The sequence below is a fragment of the Dermacentor albipictus genome, chromosome 1 (genome assembly GCF_038994185.2).
Source record: "Dermacentor albipictus isolate Rhodes 1998 colony chromosome 1, USDA_Dalb.pri_finalv2, whole genome shotgun sequence".
Classification (NCBI taxonomy): Eukaryota; Metazoa; Arthropoda; class Arachnida; order Ixodida; family Ixodidae; genus Dermacentor; species Dermacentor albipictus.
The window spans coordinates 446,366,723-446,391,392 of record NC_091821.1 but is presented as its reverse complement, the minus strand read 5'-3'; the positions used below and the strand labels follow the sequence as shown (position 1 = coordinate 446,391,392).

Here is a 24,670-nt window from a genome sequence, read left to right as displayed (position 1 = left end):
ATAGCTTGAAGTTTAGCATAGTGAATAGATTCTAAAGCTCTCTTTGAAACGTTTATGCCTATTGGTTGCAATGTCTTGAACTTATGGATAAGGTATGATTCTCTGCATTTTCTTTCTCGTTCTGAACGGAAATTTGACTGTAAAATGTAGAGTTTAAGTTCATCAAAGTTATGACCTGGTTGGTTGAAATGGTCGGCGACGGCTTTGGGAAGCTTTTTAGCTGTGTCCGCGCAATGTCCGTTTAATCTGACGTTCATTGATTGTCCTGTTTCACCGATATATTGTTTCTTGCAGAAGGAACATTCAAGCATATAAATCACATCCAAATTTGTACAATGAAGCTAGATTTGACTTCAGGTGTATAACTATTTGCGGTGCTTTTAATTTTAATGTCACTTTGAAGGTGCCTGCTGGTTTTGCCCCTAGGGCGACAACTTGCTTTTATACGGGGGAATGCTGTTGGCTGATTTTTGCGGGCATTAACATGTCTTTAAAGTTCCTGTTTCAGCGATAGGTAACCCTGGCTACATCCGGGAACGCTTTTCGCAGACGCTCGTTACTTGATAATATTGGGTGGTATTTTTGGGTGTATGTTTGGGAGTGCATTAGATTATTTTGTTATAAAGGCCGGTGATCTGTGAGATTCTACTGTGGGCTGTCTCTTCACCAATTCCGACTGTCTCTCCAATCTTCACGCGGCATCATAAGCCCTATTGAGAGCAACTTGGGGATAGTTCCTTTCTGCTAGCGTTGATTTAAGGTTATTTAGGTGGTGGATATAATCGTGGTCTTCGCAGCAGATTCTTCTTACACGTTTCGCTTGACCGACAAGAATTCCTTGCTTGCAATGTCGTGGATGATGACTGTTGTAGTCTAAATATTTCTGGCTATCTGTAGGCTTCCGGTAAAGTGTCGCTCTCAGTTTTCCGTTTTCTATGTAGACCGTCGTGTCCAGGAAGTTGATCTGACTAGGAGAGTGTTGAGCAGTAAATTTAATACTTGGGTGAAAGTGATTGAAATGGTTGAAAAATCGGTTAAGGCCCTTGTACCGTGTTCTCATATTATAAATATGCCGTTAATGTAACGAAGATAGGTGTGGGGTTTTAAAGGGTAAGATTTCAGCAGCTCTGCTTCAAGCTGTCCCATGAAAATGTTCGCATACGTGGGAGCGAATGGCGTACCCATGCTAGTGCCAAAGATTTGGAGGTAGTGTATAGAATCGAATTCGAAATAGTTGAGTGCGAGAACTAACCTAAGGAGCGTTAAGTGAACTTCAGGAGCGTGCGCCTGGGGATTGATTGCGAGGGATATAGAAATGGCTTCAATTTCTTCACTCATATATGCAAAGCAATATAATGTCTCCATGCTTGAGCAGAATGTTGTTTGCTTTACAACAAGCAGTTCTCTCTTTTTCGGAGTTATAGGGGGGGGGGGGGGACTGTTCATGGATACTTGGATCATGGACTAACTTCACGGCTATATGATACCGACATGCCTAATAGACAATAAGAAATGCATATCAGCCTAATTGAAGAAAACAAAAAGATTTCACAAATCAGACATGATGGAAATGCCGTTTCGCGGTGAAAGATGCCCTCGCATATGTATATTGATATGGAAATAGCCTTTTAACTGAGAAAAACTTTTAAAGGGTAATTGGGACCCATAACTGCTTTAATATTCGACACTGTAACCGATGACCGTGATCGTCATCATCATCACAACGACGCTGACGAAAATCTAGCAGCGCTCCCGAAATTTTTTAATCTGGCCGGTTCTTTTACATTTTCATCCTTCTTATATTTTTGTTACTGAAACACTCGAAGGCGAAGTTTTTCTCTTGCTAAAACAAGGGCGAGCCGGTGGAACGGATAAGAAACGTATTGAATTTAATGAAAGAAATTCCTAGAAAATTGTGGTTTTACTATATGTCGAACTTGCATGCGTTCAGGACTTTCAAATTGGCGAAATGAGCCTGCGGCTCGGAACCACGCCGTCACTTACAGCACCCGTGTTTCTTTCAACTATTACATCACATGAAAAAGGAACGAACCCATGGATATCACGCCTCAAGTAAAAATTTCATTCACGGCCCATTACATCTCTCTGCCAACGCGCTTGAGATGAGATCACTTGATGCTCTTATGAATGCTCTTTCATCAAATGCATTGTGAACGATTTTCGCGATGTTAACTTTCGAATAGGCATTAACAGATGTTAGGATGCTACGGTCGTCAATTCAATGCCCATCAATGCGTGTTTTTTTTCTACAAAGCAGCCGCACAATTGGGATAGCATTTGTGGTAGCGTTTTATTTCCCTCTGCGATTTACCTTTCAGAATTCGTAATATCCGTTTTGTTATTGTTCACGTGAGGTGCCTTTCTATAGCCGGATTTCCGGCTTCGTCTACTCATCAACCAATCTGTGTTGCTTGCGTGAGCCCGGAGTCGATGTTAGTGTCCAATAATACTGAGCACCTTGACATTTCTAGAAATAAAGCTAGAGCGGAAATATTCTAGGTGCATCCGACCGCCCAAACTTCTGGGGGCATGGGAGTCACAAGAAGGTCATGCTTTTTTTTTGTGACTTCGCCCCTGAGCCTGTGATATCATTATTGTGTTTGGTACACTAGAAGTTTCGGAGGTTGTCACTAGCCATCTGTGGCAAAAGATAGCTCAGACAACAACCAACAGTCACATTGCCACGTATTGACCTTCCACTGTGTTTTGCGATGCCATAACCTTTGTTCTTGGCTAAGGTCATTGATTATTTTTATCAGCTTATCGTAGGTGACACATTGCAGCATGGCACCTGCTGTATGTCAACATATAAAAAGCACTCAAAGCACAGGATAGGTCGCTAGGGTCTACGAGCAACGCTCTGGAACTTGTGTGTGTGTGCATCATTGGTGAGTAGTATTGGCTGTACCTCACCTGACTTTTCGCTGAGTCCTAATGGTCACAGTTCAGTGCGAGAGGGCGGAGAACTGCTAAACTAATTGGTCTAGTACACATTTCTTTATATGTGTCCAAAAATTCCTTACAGTGACAGTAAGTGTTGTAGGTCAGTCAGAAATTTCTTTCTTCTAACCATTAAATTTCATTATACTATCGCATGGCCGGACATCTTAATTACTGTAGCTATAAATTGGCTATATCGTAGTTAGAGATCCATGTAAATTGTTTGCGTCGATGTTGCACTACAACAATTTTCTTACTTGGACTGAAGGTGGAAAATTTCCGCTTCTTAACAGTGTAAAACAGCTGCAGGAGCTGGAGGACTACACCATGAAGCAAGTTATCACGGCCGTCTTTTTTCTAAGCGCCTTTCTGTTCACAGGTACGCTACTACATTTATTGAAGTTAACGTAGTGCTGGAGTGCACTTCTTGTAATTAAATCGATTATTAAACTTCATATGACCCTAATGCCAAGTAAGGTTTACTTATGACGCTGCATGGAAACCTCTGGAGTGGCATTCATCAGCTCATTTTCTTCTTTATCCACTAAACTAGGGAAACGGCAATTGAGTTTGCGGCTCCTATTGCACGTATGTGTAATCAAAACGAAAATTCTGTGCTTTGCGATCTTATGCCGAGCCGCTGAGTCACCAAATAGACAAGCGGCCGTTCACAAGAATAAAGAACAGTGTACATAGAAATGGCAAGTCGGCCAGTACAATATAGCTAATAAATAGCTAATACCTAATACAGTTTTATATCTATGAATTGCGAGTTACGGGTTTTTCAGTTTGGTAACGACGCAACCAAATGACTAGTACAAGTGCGCCATGAGAAGCACTGGTACTGCTAATACGAAGGAAAACCTTCAGCCGCCTTTATTTCTTTAGTAGTGATGGAAGTCGAGTGTGTTCAAACGCAAAAGTATACTGTGTTAGTTATGCTTCTTTACACGGGTTAAAATTTACATATCCACCAACTAGGCAATACGTGCTCACGACGCTTGTCAGTTTTTCGAACTAACCATATCCCGATTAGATCAACTTTAAGCTCACGCAAACATCAGACAAATAAGAGAATAATGATTCTACGACTTCGCGCCTACCAAAGTGAGATCACTGTTCTCAGATTCGAAGGCTAACTCCTTAGCAAATTGGCGTTCAAACTACGTTTGCGACTAATATGGAGATTGTTAATATGGTTACACTTAAGTCTATTAAGATGCAAGAATGCAGAAAACTTAATGGTTTGTTTAAAGCCCAGGTCAGTGCATGGCTGCTGTCTACAGGCCCACTCCTCATATTCCATTTTAATACGCGTAATACCCTTCAGTGACCACCTAATTTGTTGCTGGTTTTCGTATGCTTGTAATCCTTGCGGTGATAGTAGTCTGACCTAAATCTGTTTTGCATAGTTCGTCCTCCTTTTTTTTTTCTTTTGCGATATATGCATTACACTCATGGGTTTTCTTTTATTGCCCTAGCAATCATGTGAATACTCCAGGCGTGTTTCTGCCGTCGCCATCGCCGTGATGTTCTGTATGAAGTCCAAGTGCGATAACACCATCAGCGCGCTGCCTACGTTGCTTGTCCAAGTGAAAGCGTGTCAGGGCAGCCAACGACCGCGCCTCAGTCGCCCGTATGAAAAGGAGCAGAGTGGGGAGGAAGCGTGCCGCGTTCCGTCGCGCGCGAGGCACCCAACGTTGTGAGGAACCGGAGGTAGGGGAGGGTAGTTGCGCAGCTCCAGCTGCAACTGCGTATGGCCACGTTCACATCGAAAGCGGATCGTCGAAGCAGCCAAGCGGATTTAGAACGCGGTGAGGCGCCAAATGCACGCGCCTACTCGGACCGGGCGGCTTGCCTGGCTGCCCCTGTCTGTGACTAGTGCTCACGGGGAGGACGTGTCGCCATCTCGTGGCACCGGCGTCTGCCCTTGCCGCCCGCGCGTCACCGTCGTCTTGCGTCCTCAATGGCAGCGTTAACGCGAAGAGCTCCAGCGGGCAGCAAAAACAAATCGCTGGGCGAGCGATTGGACTCACTGCATCGTTTTTCGCCCGCTCTAGCCTCTTCGCGAAGTGGTTTTTCCCGCTTTACGCTCGAACGCTTTGGCAGCTCCGCCTTCGGTGTGAACGTGCCTCCTTATGTGGCGGCAGCGCGCGGTCGCGTGGCCGTATCTTGAGAGCGATCTGCGTCAGGGGCAGAATCTAAAGCGCGAACGTCACTTCGCTCGCTGCTGCTGACGCGCTTGCTCACGCCACCGCTTCGAAAGCGAGTGTCCGTGGTCATCGAGTGTCATGTATTCATGTTTGTTGTGTGCGCTGATACCATGCTTGTTTATTTAGTGAGCAAGAGAATGTGTAGAGAAATAAACGGCCAATAAAAGTGCTATCACTACTTTGAGCGGTTGTCTGCTAATTTGCTATGGCAATCGATGCCTAGCTTTTCTGGCGAAATTGCGCCTTTTTATTTGCGGAGGGGTTGTACGCGCTCCACTCTTCCCTACGCTACGCAATGCTTCTTCAGAATTCATAATGGTCACAGCCCGAACCAAACGACGACGGAGTGAAAGAAGTTTCTAAGAGGAAAATAAATGGTGACATTGAAGGAACAATATTAGAGTCAACGGAAACATTATTTAAACCTAGGCTTGTACCGCATGCTACAAAAATACACCTGTCGTGAGCTAATGCGTTGTGTTTCTTAATTCTTTTATCGTTTCTAGCCCCTGCTTACAAGCTTCCGGAGAGTGAATTCACGGTGGAAGCCACATTTGGTAACATCTCCAGTGAAGCAGCTGAGGAAGCCGTCCTAGTGGGTTACATTTTGCGCATTGCTGCAAGTGAACTTGTGCAGGATGATGCTCAAGACTACGAGGTGAGGAAGGATGCTGCATAAATGGATGAAAGGGAGCATTCATGTAGCCCAACACATCAGTTAATTGTTGAAAAACGTTTTGTAGAATGTGAGGCGCGTTCAGCTGCAAGTTTATTTCTGGTTAACTTTGCAGCATCAGAGCGAAGACGAGAAATGCGCTACAGCAGGAGACATTGAAGTAAAGGGACTGTTAACGGCACTTTCTACGTTAACATATCTGCGGTTAAATAACACACATCGAGAAAGTAAGGAAACTAATCATAAATGAGGTAACAGTAACATACAGCGGTATCATTTTTAAGCTCTATGGATTTTTTTGAAAATAGCCAGTTGCAATAAACATAGTTGAAGTCTTTCAGCTGGATTACTCATACAGGCGGACAATAAATACAGGAAAAATCTGAACACATATTCAAAGAGCTACGAAAACTGCCCCGATTATATTTTGAACTAATTATTCACAGCACATACTGCAATTTACAAATTGTACCAGGTAAAATTTCAAAGCCTATAAACTTGCAATGAATTTCCAGAATGACGCCAATTCGGCGACATGCGCCATAACACTCGTCGTAAAAACGCATGGCTGTTCACTTGCATTTTAGAGCGCGGCTCTTGGGCCCCCGTTCCTGCACTGAGCGTCGGCGTTCCTGGGAGTCGCAGCTGTTAACCGAGCACGGCAAAAGATTAAAGCGAGCGCGGAGCGCAGCGGCAGATGAAAGAAGAGAGCGCGAGGAGGATTGAGGAGTAGGCTACAGTGAGAGCATCAGACACAAAATGGAGGAGGAGGGAAGGGCGACGGTTTGCGCATGCAGTAAGTTGCCGGCAGCGTGGCATTCCCAGCCGCGTGGGCATTCACATAGCCGCTTCCGAGGTAAAGCCAGGGTGGCGTGAGGTGGGAAAGGCTAGGCTCGTCCGCGACGTCAGCTGCTGAGGTTAGTCCTAGGTACCAGAGCGTGTGCCGGGAATCACTGCTCCGGTAATGGGTGATAACGAGCGGCTACGAGTAAGGCTCCATGTGATGCTCCGTGGTGTGCTGTCGCCGGCTGACACTGGTGGAACGATTTCCCCGAGACGAAGTGCCGCTTTCGTAGTTGACGGCATGGAAGCCTGAGAAGAAAAGCGTAGTGCAGCGCAGGGCTGGCTTTGCGGCGACGATGGCTGCGATATGGTACCAGAGCAGCGCGCGTCTTCTGTATAAAAATAAAGCGCTGCGTGAGCGAAGGTCTGTCTGCGCCGGCTGCTGTGAATCGCATTCGTGCGTCACCAACGCGCGGCCTCTCTCGAGCTCCCGATTAGCGAGGTAGTCGCGCCACACTTCAATCCGTTAGCGACGGGCCACACGAGGTAGATTGTCCGCACCAGTTACGCTATTCACAGCATTCTCTTCCTAATATAAACCCGGTACATATTCAATCAAAATACAAAATACTGGCACGCGAAAGTAAAAAAAAAAACATGTAGAGCTGCGCTCAAATTTTGTATCAGGGATTACTGTAATCGTCAGGGAATCGTTAGAGCGCAGCTTCTAGGCACCCGTTCCTTTGTTGAGTGCCGGCGTTCCTCGGCATCGAACCCCATAACCGAGCGAATGAGCACAGCGATAGATAAAAGCAAACGCGGACCACAGCAGTAGATGAAAGAAGAGTGCACGAGGAGGAAAGTGGAGGAGGAGAAGAGGGGAATCGGTCTGGGTATGCGCTGAGTTGCCCGCCGTCATGGCATCCGAAGCCGCGTGGGTGATCCCACCTGCGTTTCCGAGGGGGGTGCCAGGGTTGAGTGAAATGAGGAGTGCTACGCTTGTCGGCGGCGCCAGCTGCTGAGGTCAGTCCGCGCTACCAGCGTATGTGACGGGCATCACTGCTCCTGCCAGGCAGTCGCAACAATCCTGGCCCTGTTTTTCATCTGTCGCACGAGACATATTTTCCGCGCCAGATACCTTACACACAGCGTTCTCTTCCTAATGTGAACCGTGCACAGACGTAATCATGACATAAAATATTGACATGCAAAATAAAAACACATTTTGGATTAAGGTGTATCATAATCGTTGGTGAACTTTTTAAGAAAACGCTCTTTAACGCATTTAGGCACAAATGCAGCGGGAACGCTCATGTATTTCTTTCCACAATTTGAGCAATAATACCTCGAAACTGGTGTTAACCTGAAAAATTTATTGAACTGGATACGTCTTGCTAGGTAATCACCTACTATTCGTGAATTGCCAGATGTGTCATAATGTAATGAATTAAGATTATTAGTCAGTGTGTTAATTAGATGATTATGGATTTCTATTTCTCGCGCTTTTAACGTCCGCCGGCCTCTTCGAATAATGCTGTTGGAGGACAATAACTATTCGATGTGCCTCAGGTAATTTTCAAATATTGCTTAAAACTTAAATATGATCACCCTGTATGGAAATAAAGGCAAAAACATACGGCAATGCAGCAGTGCTATACAATATGAAGTTGCAATTTATATGGGCAACATATGCAAACTAAACAACGCAAAACGGAAACGAATTGCCGTAATTACAATAGATAGTTAACATTTTCAATACAATAAAATAGCTCAATAATGCGCAAGTCTAAGAAATTCGAAGTTGGACAATGGTTAGTGTGTTGATTAAAATTATTGTGTTAAGGTACCTAGAACGTCACATTTCGTTAGAGTTTACTGACTGCCATTATAGCTTGGCACACTACGCCTTGGAGCCAGTTACCAAGCAGTCATTATCGATATGCTCAAGCGATGGAGAGGCAATTGGAACCTAATGGACGTGGAATTGCATGGATATACTAAATGACTCATTACAATTCCCAATAGCATATTGCAATACAAACAAGTCAAACTTACATTCGAAAGATACGGCTGTTTCGCTGGATCATGCCATCCGCACAGAATATGGATTTAAGGTGTTTAATATACTTTTAAGACACGTGTCAACAATAGCAAGATAAGTTCGCCGAAAAACTGAGATTTTGTGAAACTCCAGCAAATATATCTTTGGAGGTTAGATATGTCAGTATATGAAACGCACGCGTCCTGGTATTCGCAGTAAATAACCTTGTGTGCGGACACTTGATTGGTGAATTTTTTTTGTAGACGGTACTTCATCTACCTACTGTAAAAAAAGAAAAAAAAACATGCGGCTGTTCCGAGTAAAGAGATTTTAAATTGATGTAGCCGAGCCGTTCGACTTGACGCCACGTTTTTAAAGATGAAATGTTATCTTCGAGATATAAACTATCACAATGAAAATATACATGCTTCAACTGCAGCGTCACGCCTTTATATACATTTGCAGACATGTACGCCAGTGTATCAATGCTTCATACAGCAGAATGACGGTAGCCAAACGTATCGGCGGGCACTTGCTTGGACTTGATTGATTTCCAGTCGCTTTGCTGCGTGCACCGACAGTGTTCCCTCTATCCCGCTATCCTCTTTCTGTTCCTCCTTTTCCCTTCCCCCATTGGAGGGTAGCAAACCGGACACTCGTCTGGTTGACCTCCTTGTGTTTCCTCTCTTTGCTCTCTCTCTCTCTCTCTTTGAACAAAATGTAAAGTTTTTTTTTGTTTTTGCTTGAGACGCATATGATAACTTCACCATGATTTACCGACGATCACGCCTCGCTGAAGGTTGCCTCCACAGCGACGTGTTAACGCGTCAAATGCCTTTAGCTTGTGCGTTGAAACAACCAGATTAGCGGCCGATACCTGCCGATATAATAACTAGTTCATCGCATATAAAATAATTGTTTCGATCAAATATACGTATAAAGCTTTGAAAAAAGTCCTGTATCACCTTAGTGCGCAGTTTTTGATAAAATGCAGCGTACAATATTGCCTGTTCTTGCCACTTCAAAATAGTTATTCTTATTTTACACTTTCTTCTTGTTTCCAGGCAGACGAGTACTCGTTCCGCAGCTTCTGGGCAAAGCTAGGAAAGGCAGTTAAGAAAGGTGCCGAAAAAGCTGCTGTTTTCCTCTACGACCTAGGAAAGGAAGTAAAGACCTCCGTAAAAGAAGTCGTAAGGGCAGCTGCAGATGCGGCATTAGAGACAGCAAAAGAAAAAGCTAGCGAAAAATCCGTTATCATTGTGACAAAGATATTGGACGAGATCGTGGCCAACACAGATTCATCGGACTACAAGAGCAACGCCGACTTTGTCAAGCATTTGAGCAAAATTCTCGATCAAGTGGGAAAGTGGTTCGTCGAGGAAGGCTCACAGATTCTTCGACAGTAATCAAACCACCTGACTCACTCAATGTGGCGGAAGAGGTGACATGCTTGCGAGGAGTTCGTGATATGTGAAGTTGCCTGTATACTGTCTTCTTGTAACACCATTAGTATAGTAACAATTGGTTCGCTTTATATTGGTTCTCGTAATGTGTGTATATTTGGCTTCACGTGTCATATAGTCCCATTGTAGTTACGGCTAGGGACACAGTAGAGAAAACTGTAAATGACGAAACTAACTCTTTATAGCGAGCAAACCTGTGCTCACAAAAGCAAGTCATGATCAAAGCTCAACCATAGCAGCGAGAAAAGTCGACGATCATAGAAATCCGATCAGTGGATGAAGCGCTTCGACTGTAATATAAGACTTGTTGAATCTACCCACGTGCCTTGCAGAAAGTAATACACAATTCCCATCGCGCGTATAATCTCATTACAAAAGGTTCGGTGACAAGAGACAAAGACTAGAAGCATCGATAAAACTCGAGAAACTTCCGATGCATGCATGGGCCTCACGTGCCGAGTGCTAACGCTTAACATTTAGTAGCCGGTGAAAACCGGTCACCATAGAAATATGAACAAGCACACGTGTCAGTACTTTTATTTCGCAGAAAAAGATAGCGTGGATGGCTGGTAAAACCCGGGGCAAATCTTATCCCGGAATAACAAACATGAATCACTTCCATCATGTCCGACCACTGTTGTTTATCGCGTCCTAGGTAACTCGTCATTTTTCTGATGAGTCTAGCAGAATAATTACCAACAATATTATATTTAGTTGTTAAACTTGAAATTATTCTTGGACCTTTAAAGGCGTAAATGCAGAACATGCATGCGCCCTTGTAGTTCTTTTTTTTTCAATGACCAACGTTAGCGTAACGAAGGCTGAGTCGTCGGTGGAAGTAAGACCGAAGCCCCAGATTGACAGAGTTACCCTAACCGAAATATTTGACAAGCTTATTTTCATCATCATCGTCAGCAGCAGCCCATTTTCATGCCTACTGCAGGACAAAGGCCTCTCCTTGCTACCTTCAATTACCCCTGGCTTGCGCTAGCTGATTCCGATTTACAGCTGCAAATTTCCTAATTTCATCACTCCCCCCCCCCTAATTTCCTACCACCCTTGACTGCACTTTCCTTTTTTTTTGGCACCCATTCTGTAACTCTAATGCTGCACCGGTTATCCATCCTAACCTACACAATACATGGCGATTCCAGCTGCGTTTTTTCCCTCCTAAAGTGCATTAGAATATTGGCTATCCACGATTGTTCTCTGCTGCACACCACTCTCTTCCTGTCTCTGGAGGTTACGCTTAACATTTTCCGTTCCATTGCTTTTTGTGCTGTCCTTAACTTGTTCTCGAGCTTCTTTGTTAGCCTCCAAGTTTCTGCCCCATGTGTTGGCACCGGTTGAATGCAATGATTGTATACTTCTCTTTTCAACGGTAGAGGTAAGGTTCCGGTCAGGATGTGACCATGCCTGCTGTATGACTTCCAAGCCATTCTTATACTTCTGTAAATTTCCTTCTCATGATTAGGGCCCCTGTGAGTAATTGACCTAGATAAACGTACTCTTCTACAGACTCTGGAGGCTGAATAGGATCCCGAATCCTTGTTCTCTCGCCATGCTGCCTAACATTATATTTATCTTAAGCATATAGAGAAGCATAGAAGAGGAGCATTGTGTTGCTCCTCTTCTTTGTCCCTGTTTCATCATCATCATCATCATAATCAGCCTGGTTACGCCCACTGCAGGGCAAAGGCCTCTCCCATACTTCTCCAACAACCCCGGTCATGTACTACTTGTGGTCATGCCGTGCCTGCAAACTTCTTAATCTCATACGCCCACCTAACTTTCTGTCGCCCCCTGCTACGCTTCCCTTCCCTTGGGATCCTGTCCGTAACCCTTAATGACCATCGGTTATCTTCCCTCCTCATTACATGTCCTGCCCATGCCCATTTCTTTTTCTTGATTTCAACTAAGATGTCATTAACTCGCGTTTGTTCCCTCACCCAATCTGCTCTTTTCTTATCCCTTAACGTTACACCTATCATTCTTCTTTCCATAGCTCGTTGCGTCGCCCTCAATTTGAGTAGAACCCTCTTCGTAAGCCTCCAGGTTTCTGCTCCGTAGGTGAGTACTGGTAAGGCACGGCTGTTATATACTTTTCTCTTGAGGGATAATGGCAACCTGCTGTTCATGATCTGAGAATGCCTGCCAAATGCTCCCCAGGCAATTCTTATTCTTCTGATTATTTCCTTCTCATGATCCGGATCCGCCGTCACTACCTGCCCTAAGTAGATGTATTCCCTTACGACTTCCAGTGCCTCGCTGCCTATTGTAAATTGCTGTTCTCTACCGAGACTGTTAAGCATTACTTTAGTTTTCTGCAGAATAATTTTTAGACCCACTCTTCTGCTTTGCCTCTCCAGGTCAGTGAGCATGCATTGCAATTGGTCCCCTGAGTTACCAAGCAAGGCAATATCATCCGCGAATCGCAAGTTACTAAGGTATTCTCCATTAACGTTTATCCCTAATTCTTCCCAATCCAGGTCTCTGAATACCTCCTGTAAGCACGCTGTGAATAGCATTGGAGATATCGTATCTCCCTGCCTGACGCCTTTCTTTATTGGGATTTTGTTGCTTGCTTTATGGAGGACTATGGTGGCTGTGGAACCGCTATAGATATCTTTCAGTATTTTTACATACGGCTCGTCTACACCCTGATTCCGTAATGTCTCCAAGACTGCTGAGGTTTCGACAGAATCGAACGCTTTCTCGTAATCAATGAAAGCTATATATAAGGGTTGGCTATATTCCGCACATTTCTCTATCACCTGATTGATAGTGTGAATATGATCTATTGTTGAGTAGCCTTTACGGAATCCTGCCTGGTCCTTTGCTTGACGGAAGTCTAAGGTGCTCCTGATTCTATTTGCGATTACCTTAGTAAATAGTTTGTAGGCAACGGACAGTAAGCTGATCGGTCTATAATTTTTCAAGTCTTTGGCGTCCCCTTTCTTATGCATTAGGATTATGTTAGCGTTCTTTCAAGATTCCGGTACGCTCGAGGTCACGAGGCATTGCGTATACAGGGTGGCGAGTTTCTCTAGAACAATCTGTCCCCCATCCTTCAACAAATCCGCTGTTACCTGACCCTGCCCAGCTGCCTTCCCCCTTTGCATATCTCCCAAGGCTTTCTTTACTTCTTCCGGGGTTACCTTTGGGATTTCGAATTCGTCTAGACTATTTTCTCTTCCATTATCGCCGTGGGTGCCACTGGTACTGTATAAATCTCTATAGAACGCCTCAGTCACTTGAACTATCTCATCCCTGTTTGTTTGCGCACAAAGCAATTTTTAAAACAAGACACCCATTCCATGCGGTAGCTCTACTTCAACACCGGACGCATCTAATGGACGCATCTAGTGCAGTGACTTCATCCCTTGTCACCATCGCGCCCCTGTGGACCGATGAGCCACTCGAAGTACCATTTACGATGCAAGAGCTTGACGCTGCAATTTCGGTTTCACGATGCTCATCAGCACCAGGACCAAACAGAATCACGTACACTGTACTCTGCCATTTTGGCACAAAATAACGACGTCTTCCTCTATCTTTTCATAACATGACGTGGGAGACAGGAAATGTTCCAGATAGTTGGAAATGCAGCCGTGTTGTAGCGCTGCTCAAGCCGTTGATGCTCCGTAGGAGCTTTCATCCTACAGACCGATCGCCTTAACCAGTTGCGTCACCAAAGTAATGGAAAGAATGGTCTTGTGAAGGCTGGAATGGTTTCTAGAGTGAAATAATTGCTTTACTGATTTTATGGACGGATTTAGAACTGGCCGTTTTTGCATTAATGGTGTTGTCGACTTGGTCTCAACTGTTGAACAGGAAAGCAGTCACCGTCGGTTAGTTGGAGCTGTTTTTCAGAACTTTAAGCGTGCATACGACAATGAACTTGAATATGCAATCCTTGATGCGCTCGAAGATTTAGACGTCGGTGGCCGGCTATATACGTGGATTGTTAGCTACCTCAGTGGCCTCACGGTGTATATGTCGATAAGTGATGTCGCCAACGCACAGTAATGTGTCCATCGAGTTGTTCCACAAGAGGGGGTTCTGAGTCCCGCTTTGTTCAATGTTGCAACTATTGGCCTTGCATCTGAGCTTCCTAACACGGTGAAAATTAGTACATATGCAAGCGACATATGCATATAGGCATCTGGAGCCACCCGCCCCCATATGCGTGCTAGGATTCAACGTACAGTGACAATCACAGCTAAGTATCTGCGGCATCAAGGCCTCCAGCTCTCAACAGAAAAGTGTTCTGTGATTGCATTCAGCCGAAAACGAATGACATGGTAGGTATCCGATAATCGTTAATGGAGTAGCGATACCTATGGTTACACACAACAGATTTCTTGGCTTAGTCATAGACCTGGGATTATCTTGATCAAGGCACGTCGGCGCACTATAGTCAAAGCTGAAGAGGTTTCACGTGCTTCGCGTGGTTGCAGGAACAAGGTGGGGCCCCACGGAGTCGTCATTACTCCAATTGTACCAAGCACTATTCGTAGGGCATATACGGTACAGCATGCCGGCACTCTCAAGCATGGGACTTTGCTGTGTGCGCGTGCGGGAGGGCATCCAAGCTCAAGCATTGTGCACAGGTTTGGGCCTCCCATGATGCACATCAACCAATGGAACAATAGGGACAGCTCATGCTTGTCCTATTGGGGTGTACTTCCTCTGCGAGCCTCTTCGAATGTATTTCCGCGTGTTGACCCGACCCAGGCACTATCCTCTGTCATCACTCTCTGCCACCCACCCAGGTTCCAGCTCTTCAAGGACTATATCGCGCCATCAGAGTGTTCTTTCGTCAACATTTTCTCCTGCCTCTATTCCCAGAATACCCCCGTTGGTTTGTCTAAACCTTTCCTTAGATTGCAGATGCCTGCAATTACTAAAAATTCATCCGCTTCATCTATTGGCCTGAAGCAACTTACCCTGTTGCACATTTCTGCAGACTACGGAAATACTGTACACGTGTATACCCATGGCTCTGTCAAGCCATATGCCTCCACTGCAGCCTTCGTCATTCCATATATCGTCATCGCTCGGTGGTATAAACTAGACCATGGACCAACATCAACTGCCGCAGAAATTGTTGCTATCCGCGAGGCACTTAGATTTCTCTCCGAGGAGCCTCCTCATGCATGGTCCATATTTTGCGATTGCAAGCCAGCTGTTGACAAGATTGACTGTGTCCAAGGGTGGGGCCCATATTGTTCTATGGCTATAGAAATTACAGAGCTTCTCGACCACACAATTAGAAAAGGCCACAATGTCACCTTTCAGTGGATATCTCCACACTTTGGCATGATAGGAAACAAAGAGGCAGACGCTGAAGCGAAAACGCCTCTTGACAATGCTTCCGAAATACGCATTCCGTTCTCACGTACAAACACAAACGCCCTACTTCGTCGCGTAAACCGCAACTCTACGTTAGAACAGTGGACCCAACCAGATCGACGACACAAGCGATTACACAAATGGGACCAAGAAATGAAATTTCGTACGTCCCACAAGCTCAAAAGAAGCCAAACGTGCATGATGCGCCGGATTCGCCTTGGTGTCGCAGTCACCGACCGTTATAGACATATGATAGGTGGCAGCGACACTAGCCCAAACTCTGAATACTGTGAGGTGCCAGAAACACTTGATGATATATTTTGCGTGTGTCTCGCTTACGTGCAAGAACGACAGCAACTGGTCTCTTCTATTGCAAAGATCCGTAAGAGGCCGCTATCAGACGAGTTTCTTTTAGGTCCTTGGCCTAATGCAAACAGCGCAGCCCTGATAACAATTGCCACTATAGCTTTCCTACAAGCCACTGGGCTGGGCGCATGGCTTTAGAGAGGATACAACTTTGTGAATTTGTATATATGCATATCTTCCTTATGCCATCGTCATCATCCATCAGCCCTTTTCCTTCCTGTCCCTTTTCCACAGTGTAGAGTAGCAGGCATGAGCAAGTTATAGCTCTGGCCGACCTCTCTGCCTTTTTGTAAACAAATTTATCTTTCCCCCTCTCTCTCTCTCTCAACGGAGCTCGATAACGCTATCACGTTCGGCTCTTAAAGTGAAGCTGAAGCGATCTTGAAGTTTCTTTGTGCTTGGTATTTGTCGAAACGACTGCACTTCTGCACGCTGTATGTGTGATTACAAAGAATGTGTGCACCTTTCGCTTCTCTTTGCTGACTGCTTGAGTCCTGCTCCACTTTCGCCGCGGGCGAGCCTGGTATTACACAACCTGGGAAATCGGTCCACATTTTTTTCCCACGGAAGCCCACACGAAAGATGCTGAAAGACGAGAGGCTATCAGCTTCGCTGTAAAAAAGGTTTAATAAATTTGTTTAGCAGGGCCAGTTGCAACATCCGGGCTTTAACACACACCATTTCACAACGATAAACTATCTTTTATTTCACGCCTAACAGGCTTGTCAAATCCATTCGTGGTATCACATCTTGCTGGGGTTCTTGTATATGCCATGGAGTTTGTCACACAACCTGCAGCCAAGTCAATGTTTTTGAATCTATGTTTAAGAGTAAAAGTGCGCACCATATGTATCGAAACAACAACACATCTCGTAAAAGGTGCACATTATAAATATCAAAACAACGGCACACCTCGTAACAATTGAATAAGATAGAATCAAACTCGTGTCTACACTGTTGTTTAGCTGAACCGCAAAGTGAGCGAGGCAACGGCAGTGAGAGGTGCCCGTGCTCTGCGCGCCTTCTGTCTCTTTGGTTCGAACACACACAGACACACACACACAAACAAAATCACGTGACTGACCGAATCGATTAGTGCCACCTATTTTACGTAAATAAACAATGTGAGTATTCCTTGATAAGCGGTCGAGATGGGAGTCGCAGACATCATGCTCGCACGACCTAGTACCATGAAGAAAGTACACCGCCACCTGAACTAGCTTTAGCAGGATAGGCCGAGTCGTTGTGCATCAGGGCGACGTCCAAAGAATGAAGTCAATCTGTAGGCTTGAGTGCGACCTCATCGGCAGAGGGAGAAGGTGAAAGAAGTGCCGGCATGAGTGAGTGAGTAAAGACTTTATTTGAAAACAAGGTATTGACGTATGACCTTGTTGTTAGGCAGCCACGAGCCCCTGGGCGCGGGCGCTTTCTTCAGCTCTCTTGATGACCTTGGCCTGCAGGTCAGGGTCGGAGCCGAGCCACGCGGCCTCTTACTGCTCCGTATTACTTATTTCGTGACTTGTGTGATTTTCAGCTGGGCACGACCACATAATATGGAACACATCCGGCGCGAAGTCGAGCGCGCAGAGTTGAGCGAAAACGAGACCTTTCGATCACCCATACTACTGAAGGGTAACGTCAAAGTGTTATTTTTTTTCTTAGAATTGAATAGAAGTAGACATGTGGCATTTTCTTCCCTCTTGTAATCTAATGAAATTATCTTTTTAATACGAGTAGTTCAGTACCAGTGGCATAAATTATGATGAGGAGTGCTTTCATCATCGGGCTAGTACCGGAATGTCGCAGGGGGGTCTCAAATAGTGTCATGCATTTACCTCAATTTCTCGGTTACTGAAGCTCTGTTCGCGATTATATTGACGCCCTAGACGTTCTAGAGCATTGCTTTATGACTTTAACTTGACTTTCTGGTAACCTTTATTGTCCCTTCAAGTGGCTCGTTGCAACGACTCAAACCTGAACAAAGCCGCGTCTAGTCGAGTGATTGAAAACTTACCATTATAAAGTTGAGTGGTTTAAAAAAGGTTGAGCAGTGATACAAAACAATCATCAGCAGTAATGGCTTATACCTAAAAAAAACTACCTGAAACACCCATACGCAAGCAAAGATTCAATGGCTGAATATAAAATAATAACCGAATAAAGGAAACAGAGAAAGCAGGAACGAAGGAAAGAACAGAGAAAGAGTGAACAAAAAAAGAAATAATGAAAGGAAACAGACAGAAACAAAAAAAAATGCCTGACATAAAATTGAGATAGTGCACTACATACTCACATGTGCCGCTAAGGAAAGTGACCTACAGTGCAATACGCTTACATTACACTGCTGCTCTTTATGGTTTGTAAGAAGTCTGACATCTCCCATCGGATAACTTAATGCATTACCACGTGTGCAGCTGGCTTTCACCTTGACGTGTTACAGGAAAGTAACACGCTGCCGATTAATTTTTTTTAAAACCTAAAGCGGTGCAAATTCAACAAAGGCGCGTAATGGCGACCATTTGGAATAAATTTGAGGAGGCCCCGTCTTCTAACGGGTATGAGAGCCTCGTACAAGGGATGTCCTAGCACTGAGCTCTAAGCGTTCAGCTACTATTGGCGCTGCCGTGCTCAAATCCATGTCGCAACTTGAAGCTCAATAATATCGCCATGGTTTATTCACAGCGGTGGAATTATAGCCGCTATTCTTTAGCTCTTTAAATATACAATGCCGTCGACTGTGTGCAATACATGACCTGTGAAATTGTCATTATTTCATAGTAAATCTTCAGCTTGCATATTGGCTAAGTACGCTCGTAAGCTAAAAGCTTTCAGTAAAATGGTACCATATTTAACATTTATATTAGTTCTCAATGGGGGCAGGGGGAATCATTCGACATAACACTTACTAAAATTATAAGTAGAGGATTTTTGATATGCTCGCACATACTTGGTTCCTTTAGGAACACCTAGGTTTCTCTGTATTCGTTTTTTAAACAGCTGTGTACTTCTATTTTCAATTCGAAATCCCTTGATCTTCCCACATCACGAAGCATGTGTTTGCCGTATTTTGCATCTTGAGCTTACTTTTATGCTCAGGTGAGTAATGTCCTTATTGATTTTAAGTACGCAGCAACACAGAGATAGCATACTCACTAGTTGTTCTTGGTGATGTTTAAGTGCCCCAGGGTAATTTGACTAGCTAAGAAAGTAACATTTCGTAAATGTCCTGAGCGAAGTAAAAGTTAATCTTTCTGAATGTGTTACATCTAGTAAATCAGAGCGTATTGACCTTTTACTCAACGCTAGACGGGCCCTACGCAACAAATTAACGATGTTTTGCTGCACCATATGCATATTGCATAATGAAACGTCGTTACTCGACTAGTTAGATTCGTTTGAGTTCGAGGCGTAGTCTGCACAATTGTACAGGAATATATTACAAGGAGAATAACTTATTAATAGTATCTCATACTGGCAAAGAGAGCATAATGAGCTAGCCAATTGAGGTAAGCTTTGAGGAGCTATGCGCATTGTAAAAACTGAAAATGAATGATTTATGTGGCTGCTGATAGAAGTGGGAGTAACTTATAGAAGAGAAAGCTACGTGCGCGAATAGGGAAGCGGAAGGGCGACAAAACTGGAGGTCACATCATATGGCAACGCAAAACATGCATAAAAGCAATGTTGAAACCTGTGATGTCGCCTTCATGACATTTAGTGCTCGAGTCACATAATCCCAACTTATGGACAGGAAGGTCTGACACTTCCTCATACAGGCTAAGTGGCTACCTCGCCTTAAGTCTACTCTCTTCTGACCATACTGCAAGTCCCTCGCAGACACTCTCCTGTCTTGTCGAGGTATCCGAAAACAGGTCTTCTCGAGGTATCCGAAAACAGAAGATGTGGCAGCAGTATAATGCACAAGTCCACATTCGTCATAATAAGGCGCGCCTTCTCTAATATTGTCGTCCACTCGGGATCATATGACGTCAAAATGGCTTCAAGTGCTCTCACCAGCCTTGTGCTGCTGCTCCATGTTTATTAATTAAGCCACTGCCACCACACTGTCATTGGCACAGCCGCGGCTGCAGTATTGCTTCCGTACACATGTTGGTATTTTCACAACTCGTGGATCATGCCCATTATAGGGGCCGAGGACTTACGGAGTCGTCATCTGTTGGAAACGTCTCCCTTGCGTAGTATGAGGGATCACGCGGCGTGCTCCTTGGAGGTTTCGCTTGCGACGCTCGATAATAACACTACGTGCCAGCCCTCCTGAACATTTCTGTAAGTACTCGAAAAACGAATGAAGTTTTTTATTGTCGAAGTAATAAGCATGGGCAAACTGAAAGCGGTGAGCTGTTTACAGACGCTATCTATTTACCGAACACGCACAGTGAATACCAACCACTGCGCGATGTCGCCGCGATGGAGTCTCCCGAACCGGCATCTTGCGTGAAAGGTTGGCAAGCGGCTGAGCTGCGGCAACGTGTGAATAAGGCTGACACCGGGCTCCGTTGCATACGTCTGTCATTACGGCACCGAGCAGTAGGCTGCCATGCTGCACGCTTGCAAAGGCAGCCACTACCTATTATAGCGCTTTCAAATGTTGTCAAGCAGACACCCAATGCGGGAAAGCCTAACTACTTAATCAAAACGGCAGCGCAGGTGGGACTTTAAACTGTCGTTTTCAGCTTGCTTCGGCGCGTCTGAAGCAGCCGATGCGGCCGCTGTTTCCTCGTCATCCCTCACGCCACGTCACGCCGATGGTGGCGCCAGCTTTTCTAGTGGTGGAGCTCGCACCCAATAGCTAAGGCTCGGGTGGATAAAGCTAATGCTGGGTTGTTGTGCTCAATAGTGAAATATTCCCTCACCTCCCCCATCATTTTCCTCATACTTTCCTATTCCATAATGTGCTATTCTCGCTACTCTCATTTGTATCCGTCGCATTATACAAGTGTCTACATTCCGAGTTTTCCTTTCTCTGATACACATCTAAAACAATAGTGTTCGAACAAAATAATCAAGAATGCACTGTTTCGTGAGATTTTCAGAATGTGATTTCAAAGCATGATTACTGGCCTGCGTCACGAGGAATTTAAGAGGCACCTGAAATGACGCTTTTTGTTTTGGGAGAACTCTATTTAATTGAGCAGTGCCGTAATGTATCACCTTTTTCAATTGAAAGATTTGGCGTTTCTGTGTGTTTTGTCTTACTCTGTTTTTTAGCTTCGACATACAACCTGCAATCGAGTGACTACTCATTGTAGACTCTAATTGGAAGCAAGTCCAAAGAAGCAGGCAAAGAAGCCATACTGGTCGGGGAGATTGTTCGTCATGCGGCAGGTGAACTTGCGCAGAATAAGGCACACTACAGCGAGGTGAGAACGTACACTTAATTGTAAAATTACGGTTACTTTGGCGTAATTCAATTGGAAATTTAAAATATACGAACCTAAAGACTCTTCAAAGCATTACGTTTCCGCGCCAGAAGACATCGGCAGAAACGCCATTAATAGTGAACATGGACATGTCTCCCATTGTGTGTGGTTGAGAATGCTCGCAGGTTTGAATTTTGTTGCTCTGATCACCCACCAATTACCATGTGTGCCGCCGGAAAGTCATAAAACTATTTAAAACACATTTTGCGCTCTGATTACCCCGAAAGGCGCCGAGAACTTAAAGAGTCGTCCAACAAACGAGCTCCTCACACTTTGTGTTAAAACAAACTTCTTTATCTTCACGCTACATCGCTCGGTAGATTGCCGCGCAGGGGGCACCCGCGCAGCTGGTGGCGGCAACAATAATTCCTCGGCGAATCATGCGCCCGTGGTCGTATTACTTGTGTCAACAACCACGTCGCTGCATTCAAAGGAAGTTTGCCTGGCAGCTCATGCTGCAGCGGAGGCAAAGAGCACCGATGAATGCGGTGCCGGTATCGAACAGAGCCATTTCTGCTGGTAATTTGTGGAAGGGTGGGCGGGCGCATAGCATAATGCATGTGTAGCCCAAAGTGCACTGGCGGCAGCGAAGTGCGGCCTGAACAGCTATGTTCAGTAACCCGTCTGCTCACGAGGATACATTGATGCCAGAACGAAGGAACACCACATGCAGGTAATAAGGTAAACGACATGGGCGAGAAGGAAAAGGAATTGATTGGCCTTCGGGGAGAGGGGCGTATGGGGTCCGAGATGACAAAAAGTGGAGGTAAGTAGTTCCCGGGGAGGAACGGAGTGATTGGCAGAGAAAGACAGACAGACAGCAGGAAGGCGAGCTTGGCGAAAAGTACGCGGTGACAATGTGAAAGACATGGGCCCTGACGAATTGGCCGCATCGACGAATCTAACCAGACAAAAGAGGGCTGGTGCAGTGGTGCACCTCGCCATTGTAGGCCAAGAAGGAAGGCCCTTTTTTGCGTGCGCGGTATACGATAACTGACGGGTTAAAAGGCATGCCCCTGAAGGGCATTATGTAGAGGACATTCTGATAGGGTAGTCGTTTATCGCTAGTTATTTGCATAAGGCCTATTTGTCGTGCTTGTAAATGAACAGTGTGTGTCGCGCTTCCGTTGTTTAGATTAGGACTAGCATTACACTTCTGCCCGCCACAGACTTTGACTAGACAAGGGGAGTCGAGATGCCCAAAGGGCATGTATATTTAGGGGTTTCAAAGATGCCTTCCAGTGAGGTCATCTCACCATCAAGCTTTGCATGATTCAAATCTAGGAAATCTTTCAAGGTACGTTCGCTCTTAACGAGGGCTCAGTGGCAAATACGTAAGGGCATCATAAATGGCATTTCTTTAATTTTTCCTTTCAGGAGGATGCAGATGAATGCTTCTTCAAAAGCCTATGGGAGGAGATCGTGGCAGCAATAAAGAAAGCTGCGCGAGTTATCTGGGACTTCCTCAAGGAACTTGCTGAGATTGTCAAAGAGGCCATCAAGGAAGTTGCTCTTGCCGTCGTGTAGAATGCAGGAGACGTGCTGAGAAAAAAAGGCTACGAAGAAGGCTCTTGAGACTGTAGCCAAAATGTTGCAGAATAGTGCAGCCACTTACTCCAACAACAAGTACCATAATAAAGCGATGCCGTTAAGGAGATCTGCGCGCGCATGGACCTTGTGGGCCGGTGCCTTATTGAGGAGGGAAGGAAGATTCTTGCACAATGACATGTGTATATAAGGGTAAAGTACCGAACATCATGGACTGATGACTGACAAACTCTACCATACGTAACCGCATCAGAGGCGGAAAAGTCGTTGCTTCATTTCTAGTGGCAAACAAATTTGTCAAGCCTGAACACCTACGTCTTGTAAAGAAATGTTTGCAGCGAAGGTGACGCTTGCTTGAATATTTGATGTCAAGATATATGATACCTTCTATAAAGGGAAACCGCTTTCTACCATCCGGAAGTGTATTCATTGGAGGAATATTTTTGAAAGCATTGCATTACACAAGCGCTGTTCTATGGGAATGTATGGAAAGGGTTAGAAAAGGAGCTGACATTGAATGGGAAACAATGAAAGTGGGCTTCTTGAGCAAAGCGAACTCGTCCTACGAATACTTACAGTAGAACGTCTCACACCTCAGATAGAGCATAGACGGTGTAAGATTAAAAATGCAGGCCATCCTTTGGGAATAATTTGGTTTTTTATATAGAGAGAGGAAGAATGGGTAATATATACATGCGGCGGCTTGGATATCGTTTCTCCTTTTGTTATTGGAGGTTTACATTGCAATCTCATGTTTGAAAGTCAACTACAGCCACCTACTGATTTATATCTTCGTATAAATTAATGTGTTTTTGGTGCACCGAAGACATTAGGCACATAATAGTGGACTTGTAGAACATAAAAAGGGGATTACCACTCCTGCTACGGCAACAAATGGAGCCTTTTGTTTTGGTAAGTCTGAACAGCCTCTGTAATTTTTGGGTTTTTTTTTTCCCTGGCAGAGGAGATATATGTGTCTCCCACACACTGTAGGCATTGGCTTATGATAATTTGCACTGGTGTTTGCGAAGCACTGTTAGTTGTTAGTAGCCATTTGCTGGTAAAGAACATACAACCGATTCGGGCACATCTTCATCGGAAGTGACATAGTCCAAAATAAAAAAGTCACAGTTCCGCCCGAAGCCAAAGCACTCACTGCAATAGCAAATTATCAGTTAGCTATACGAGGTTAGGATAGTAGTTTTATCGACTGTATAAACTTGTAAGCGTTCGCTTACTTACTAAATTAACAAGCACTCTGTTACGCGCGCACAGGTAAACATGAACACATCTCGCCGGATGACGGCAGAAACTCACTGTCAGAATGCTGGAGTGAGGAATCGTGGCAGCAGTAGAGAGTGAATTGACCTTCGTGCATCTCTCGCTTGCTTCAATAGGAATGAAACGTCGAAAGCAGAGCGTGTACGAAGCTACCGGCACAACGAGCACTCTGCAAACATCGCTGCTCGCGTTGAAGATGCGGCGCTCGCACGGCCACGTTGTAAGCAGCAACCGCTGGAGAAGAACGCCCACCCCCTACCTCGCCTCATGACTCGCACCCCGTGAACACCCCGCGGCTCGTGCGCGACAGAAGGCGGTACGCTTCCGCCCCTCCTTGCTCGCTCGCGCACGCGAGATTAAGCCGCGTCCGATGGCTCGCCCTCGCTTGTTTTTGCTCGCACATACAGCATACGGCGCCCAGCGACTCTTTTATCGCCCTTGGACTTTATAGGGAGCCTCACGGTGACGGCGACGCCAGAAATGTGCCTGGAATATCCATATATAGTAATTGTTACCGCAATAAAATTTGAGCACTCAATTAC

General features: G+C 45.1%; 1 protein-coding gene across 9 annotated transcripts; it reads left to right on the top strand.

Moving 5' to 3' along the window:
* The first annotated feature begins 2,806 nt into the window (after positions 1-2,806).
* LOC135915340 (uncharacterized) lies at positions 2,807-23,262 on the top strand. 9 transcript variants are annotated; one of them, XR_011511481.1, is made up of 8 exons: positions 2,807-2,909; positions 3,255-3,340; positions 5,681-5,832; positions 9,739-10,115; positions 17,393-17,490; positions 20,007-20,145; positions 21,088-21,239; positions 22,677-23,262. XR_011511481.1 is itself a non-coding variant. In XM_070532335.1 (5 exons), exons 2-4 carry the CDS (start codon positions 3,289-3,291, stop codon positions 10,078-10,080), a joined length of 546 nt encoding a protein of 181 aa, XP_070388436.1. In that variant the 5' UTR covers positions 2,807-2,909; positions 3,255-3,288; the 3' UTR covers positions 10,081-10,115; positions 22,677-23,262. The 9 variants fall into 9 exon arrangements, 3 of the variants coding, with proteins under 3 accessions (XP_070388436.1, XP_065304449.1, XP_065304447.1); XR_011511482.1 differs by lacking the exon at positions 17,393-17,490; XR_011511483.1 differs by lacking the exon at positions 20,007-20,145.
* The last annotated feature ends 1,408 nt before the right edge of the window (positions 23,263-24,670 follow it).

Excerpts from the sequence above, each read along its gene's own strand:
- LOC135915340 (XM_070532335.1), top strand. The coding sequence starts at position 3,289 with ATGAAGCAAGTTATCACGGCCGTCTTTTTTCTAAGCGCCTTTCTGTTC. Across the intron at positions 3,341-5,680 it reads AAGCGCCTTTCTGTTCACAG|CCCCTGCTTACAAGCTTCCG; the intron begins GTACGCTACTAC and ends TATCGTTTCTAG. Across the intron at positions 5,833-9,738 it reads ATGATGCTCAAGACTACGAG|GCAGACGAGTACTCGTTCCG; the intron begins GTGAGGAAGGAT and ends TCTTGTTTCCAG.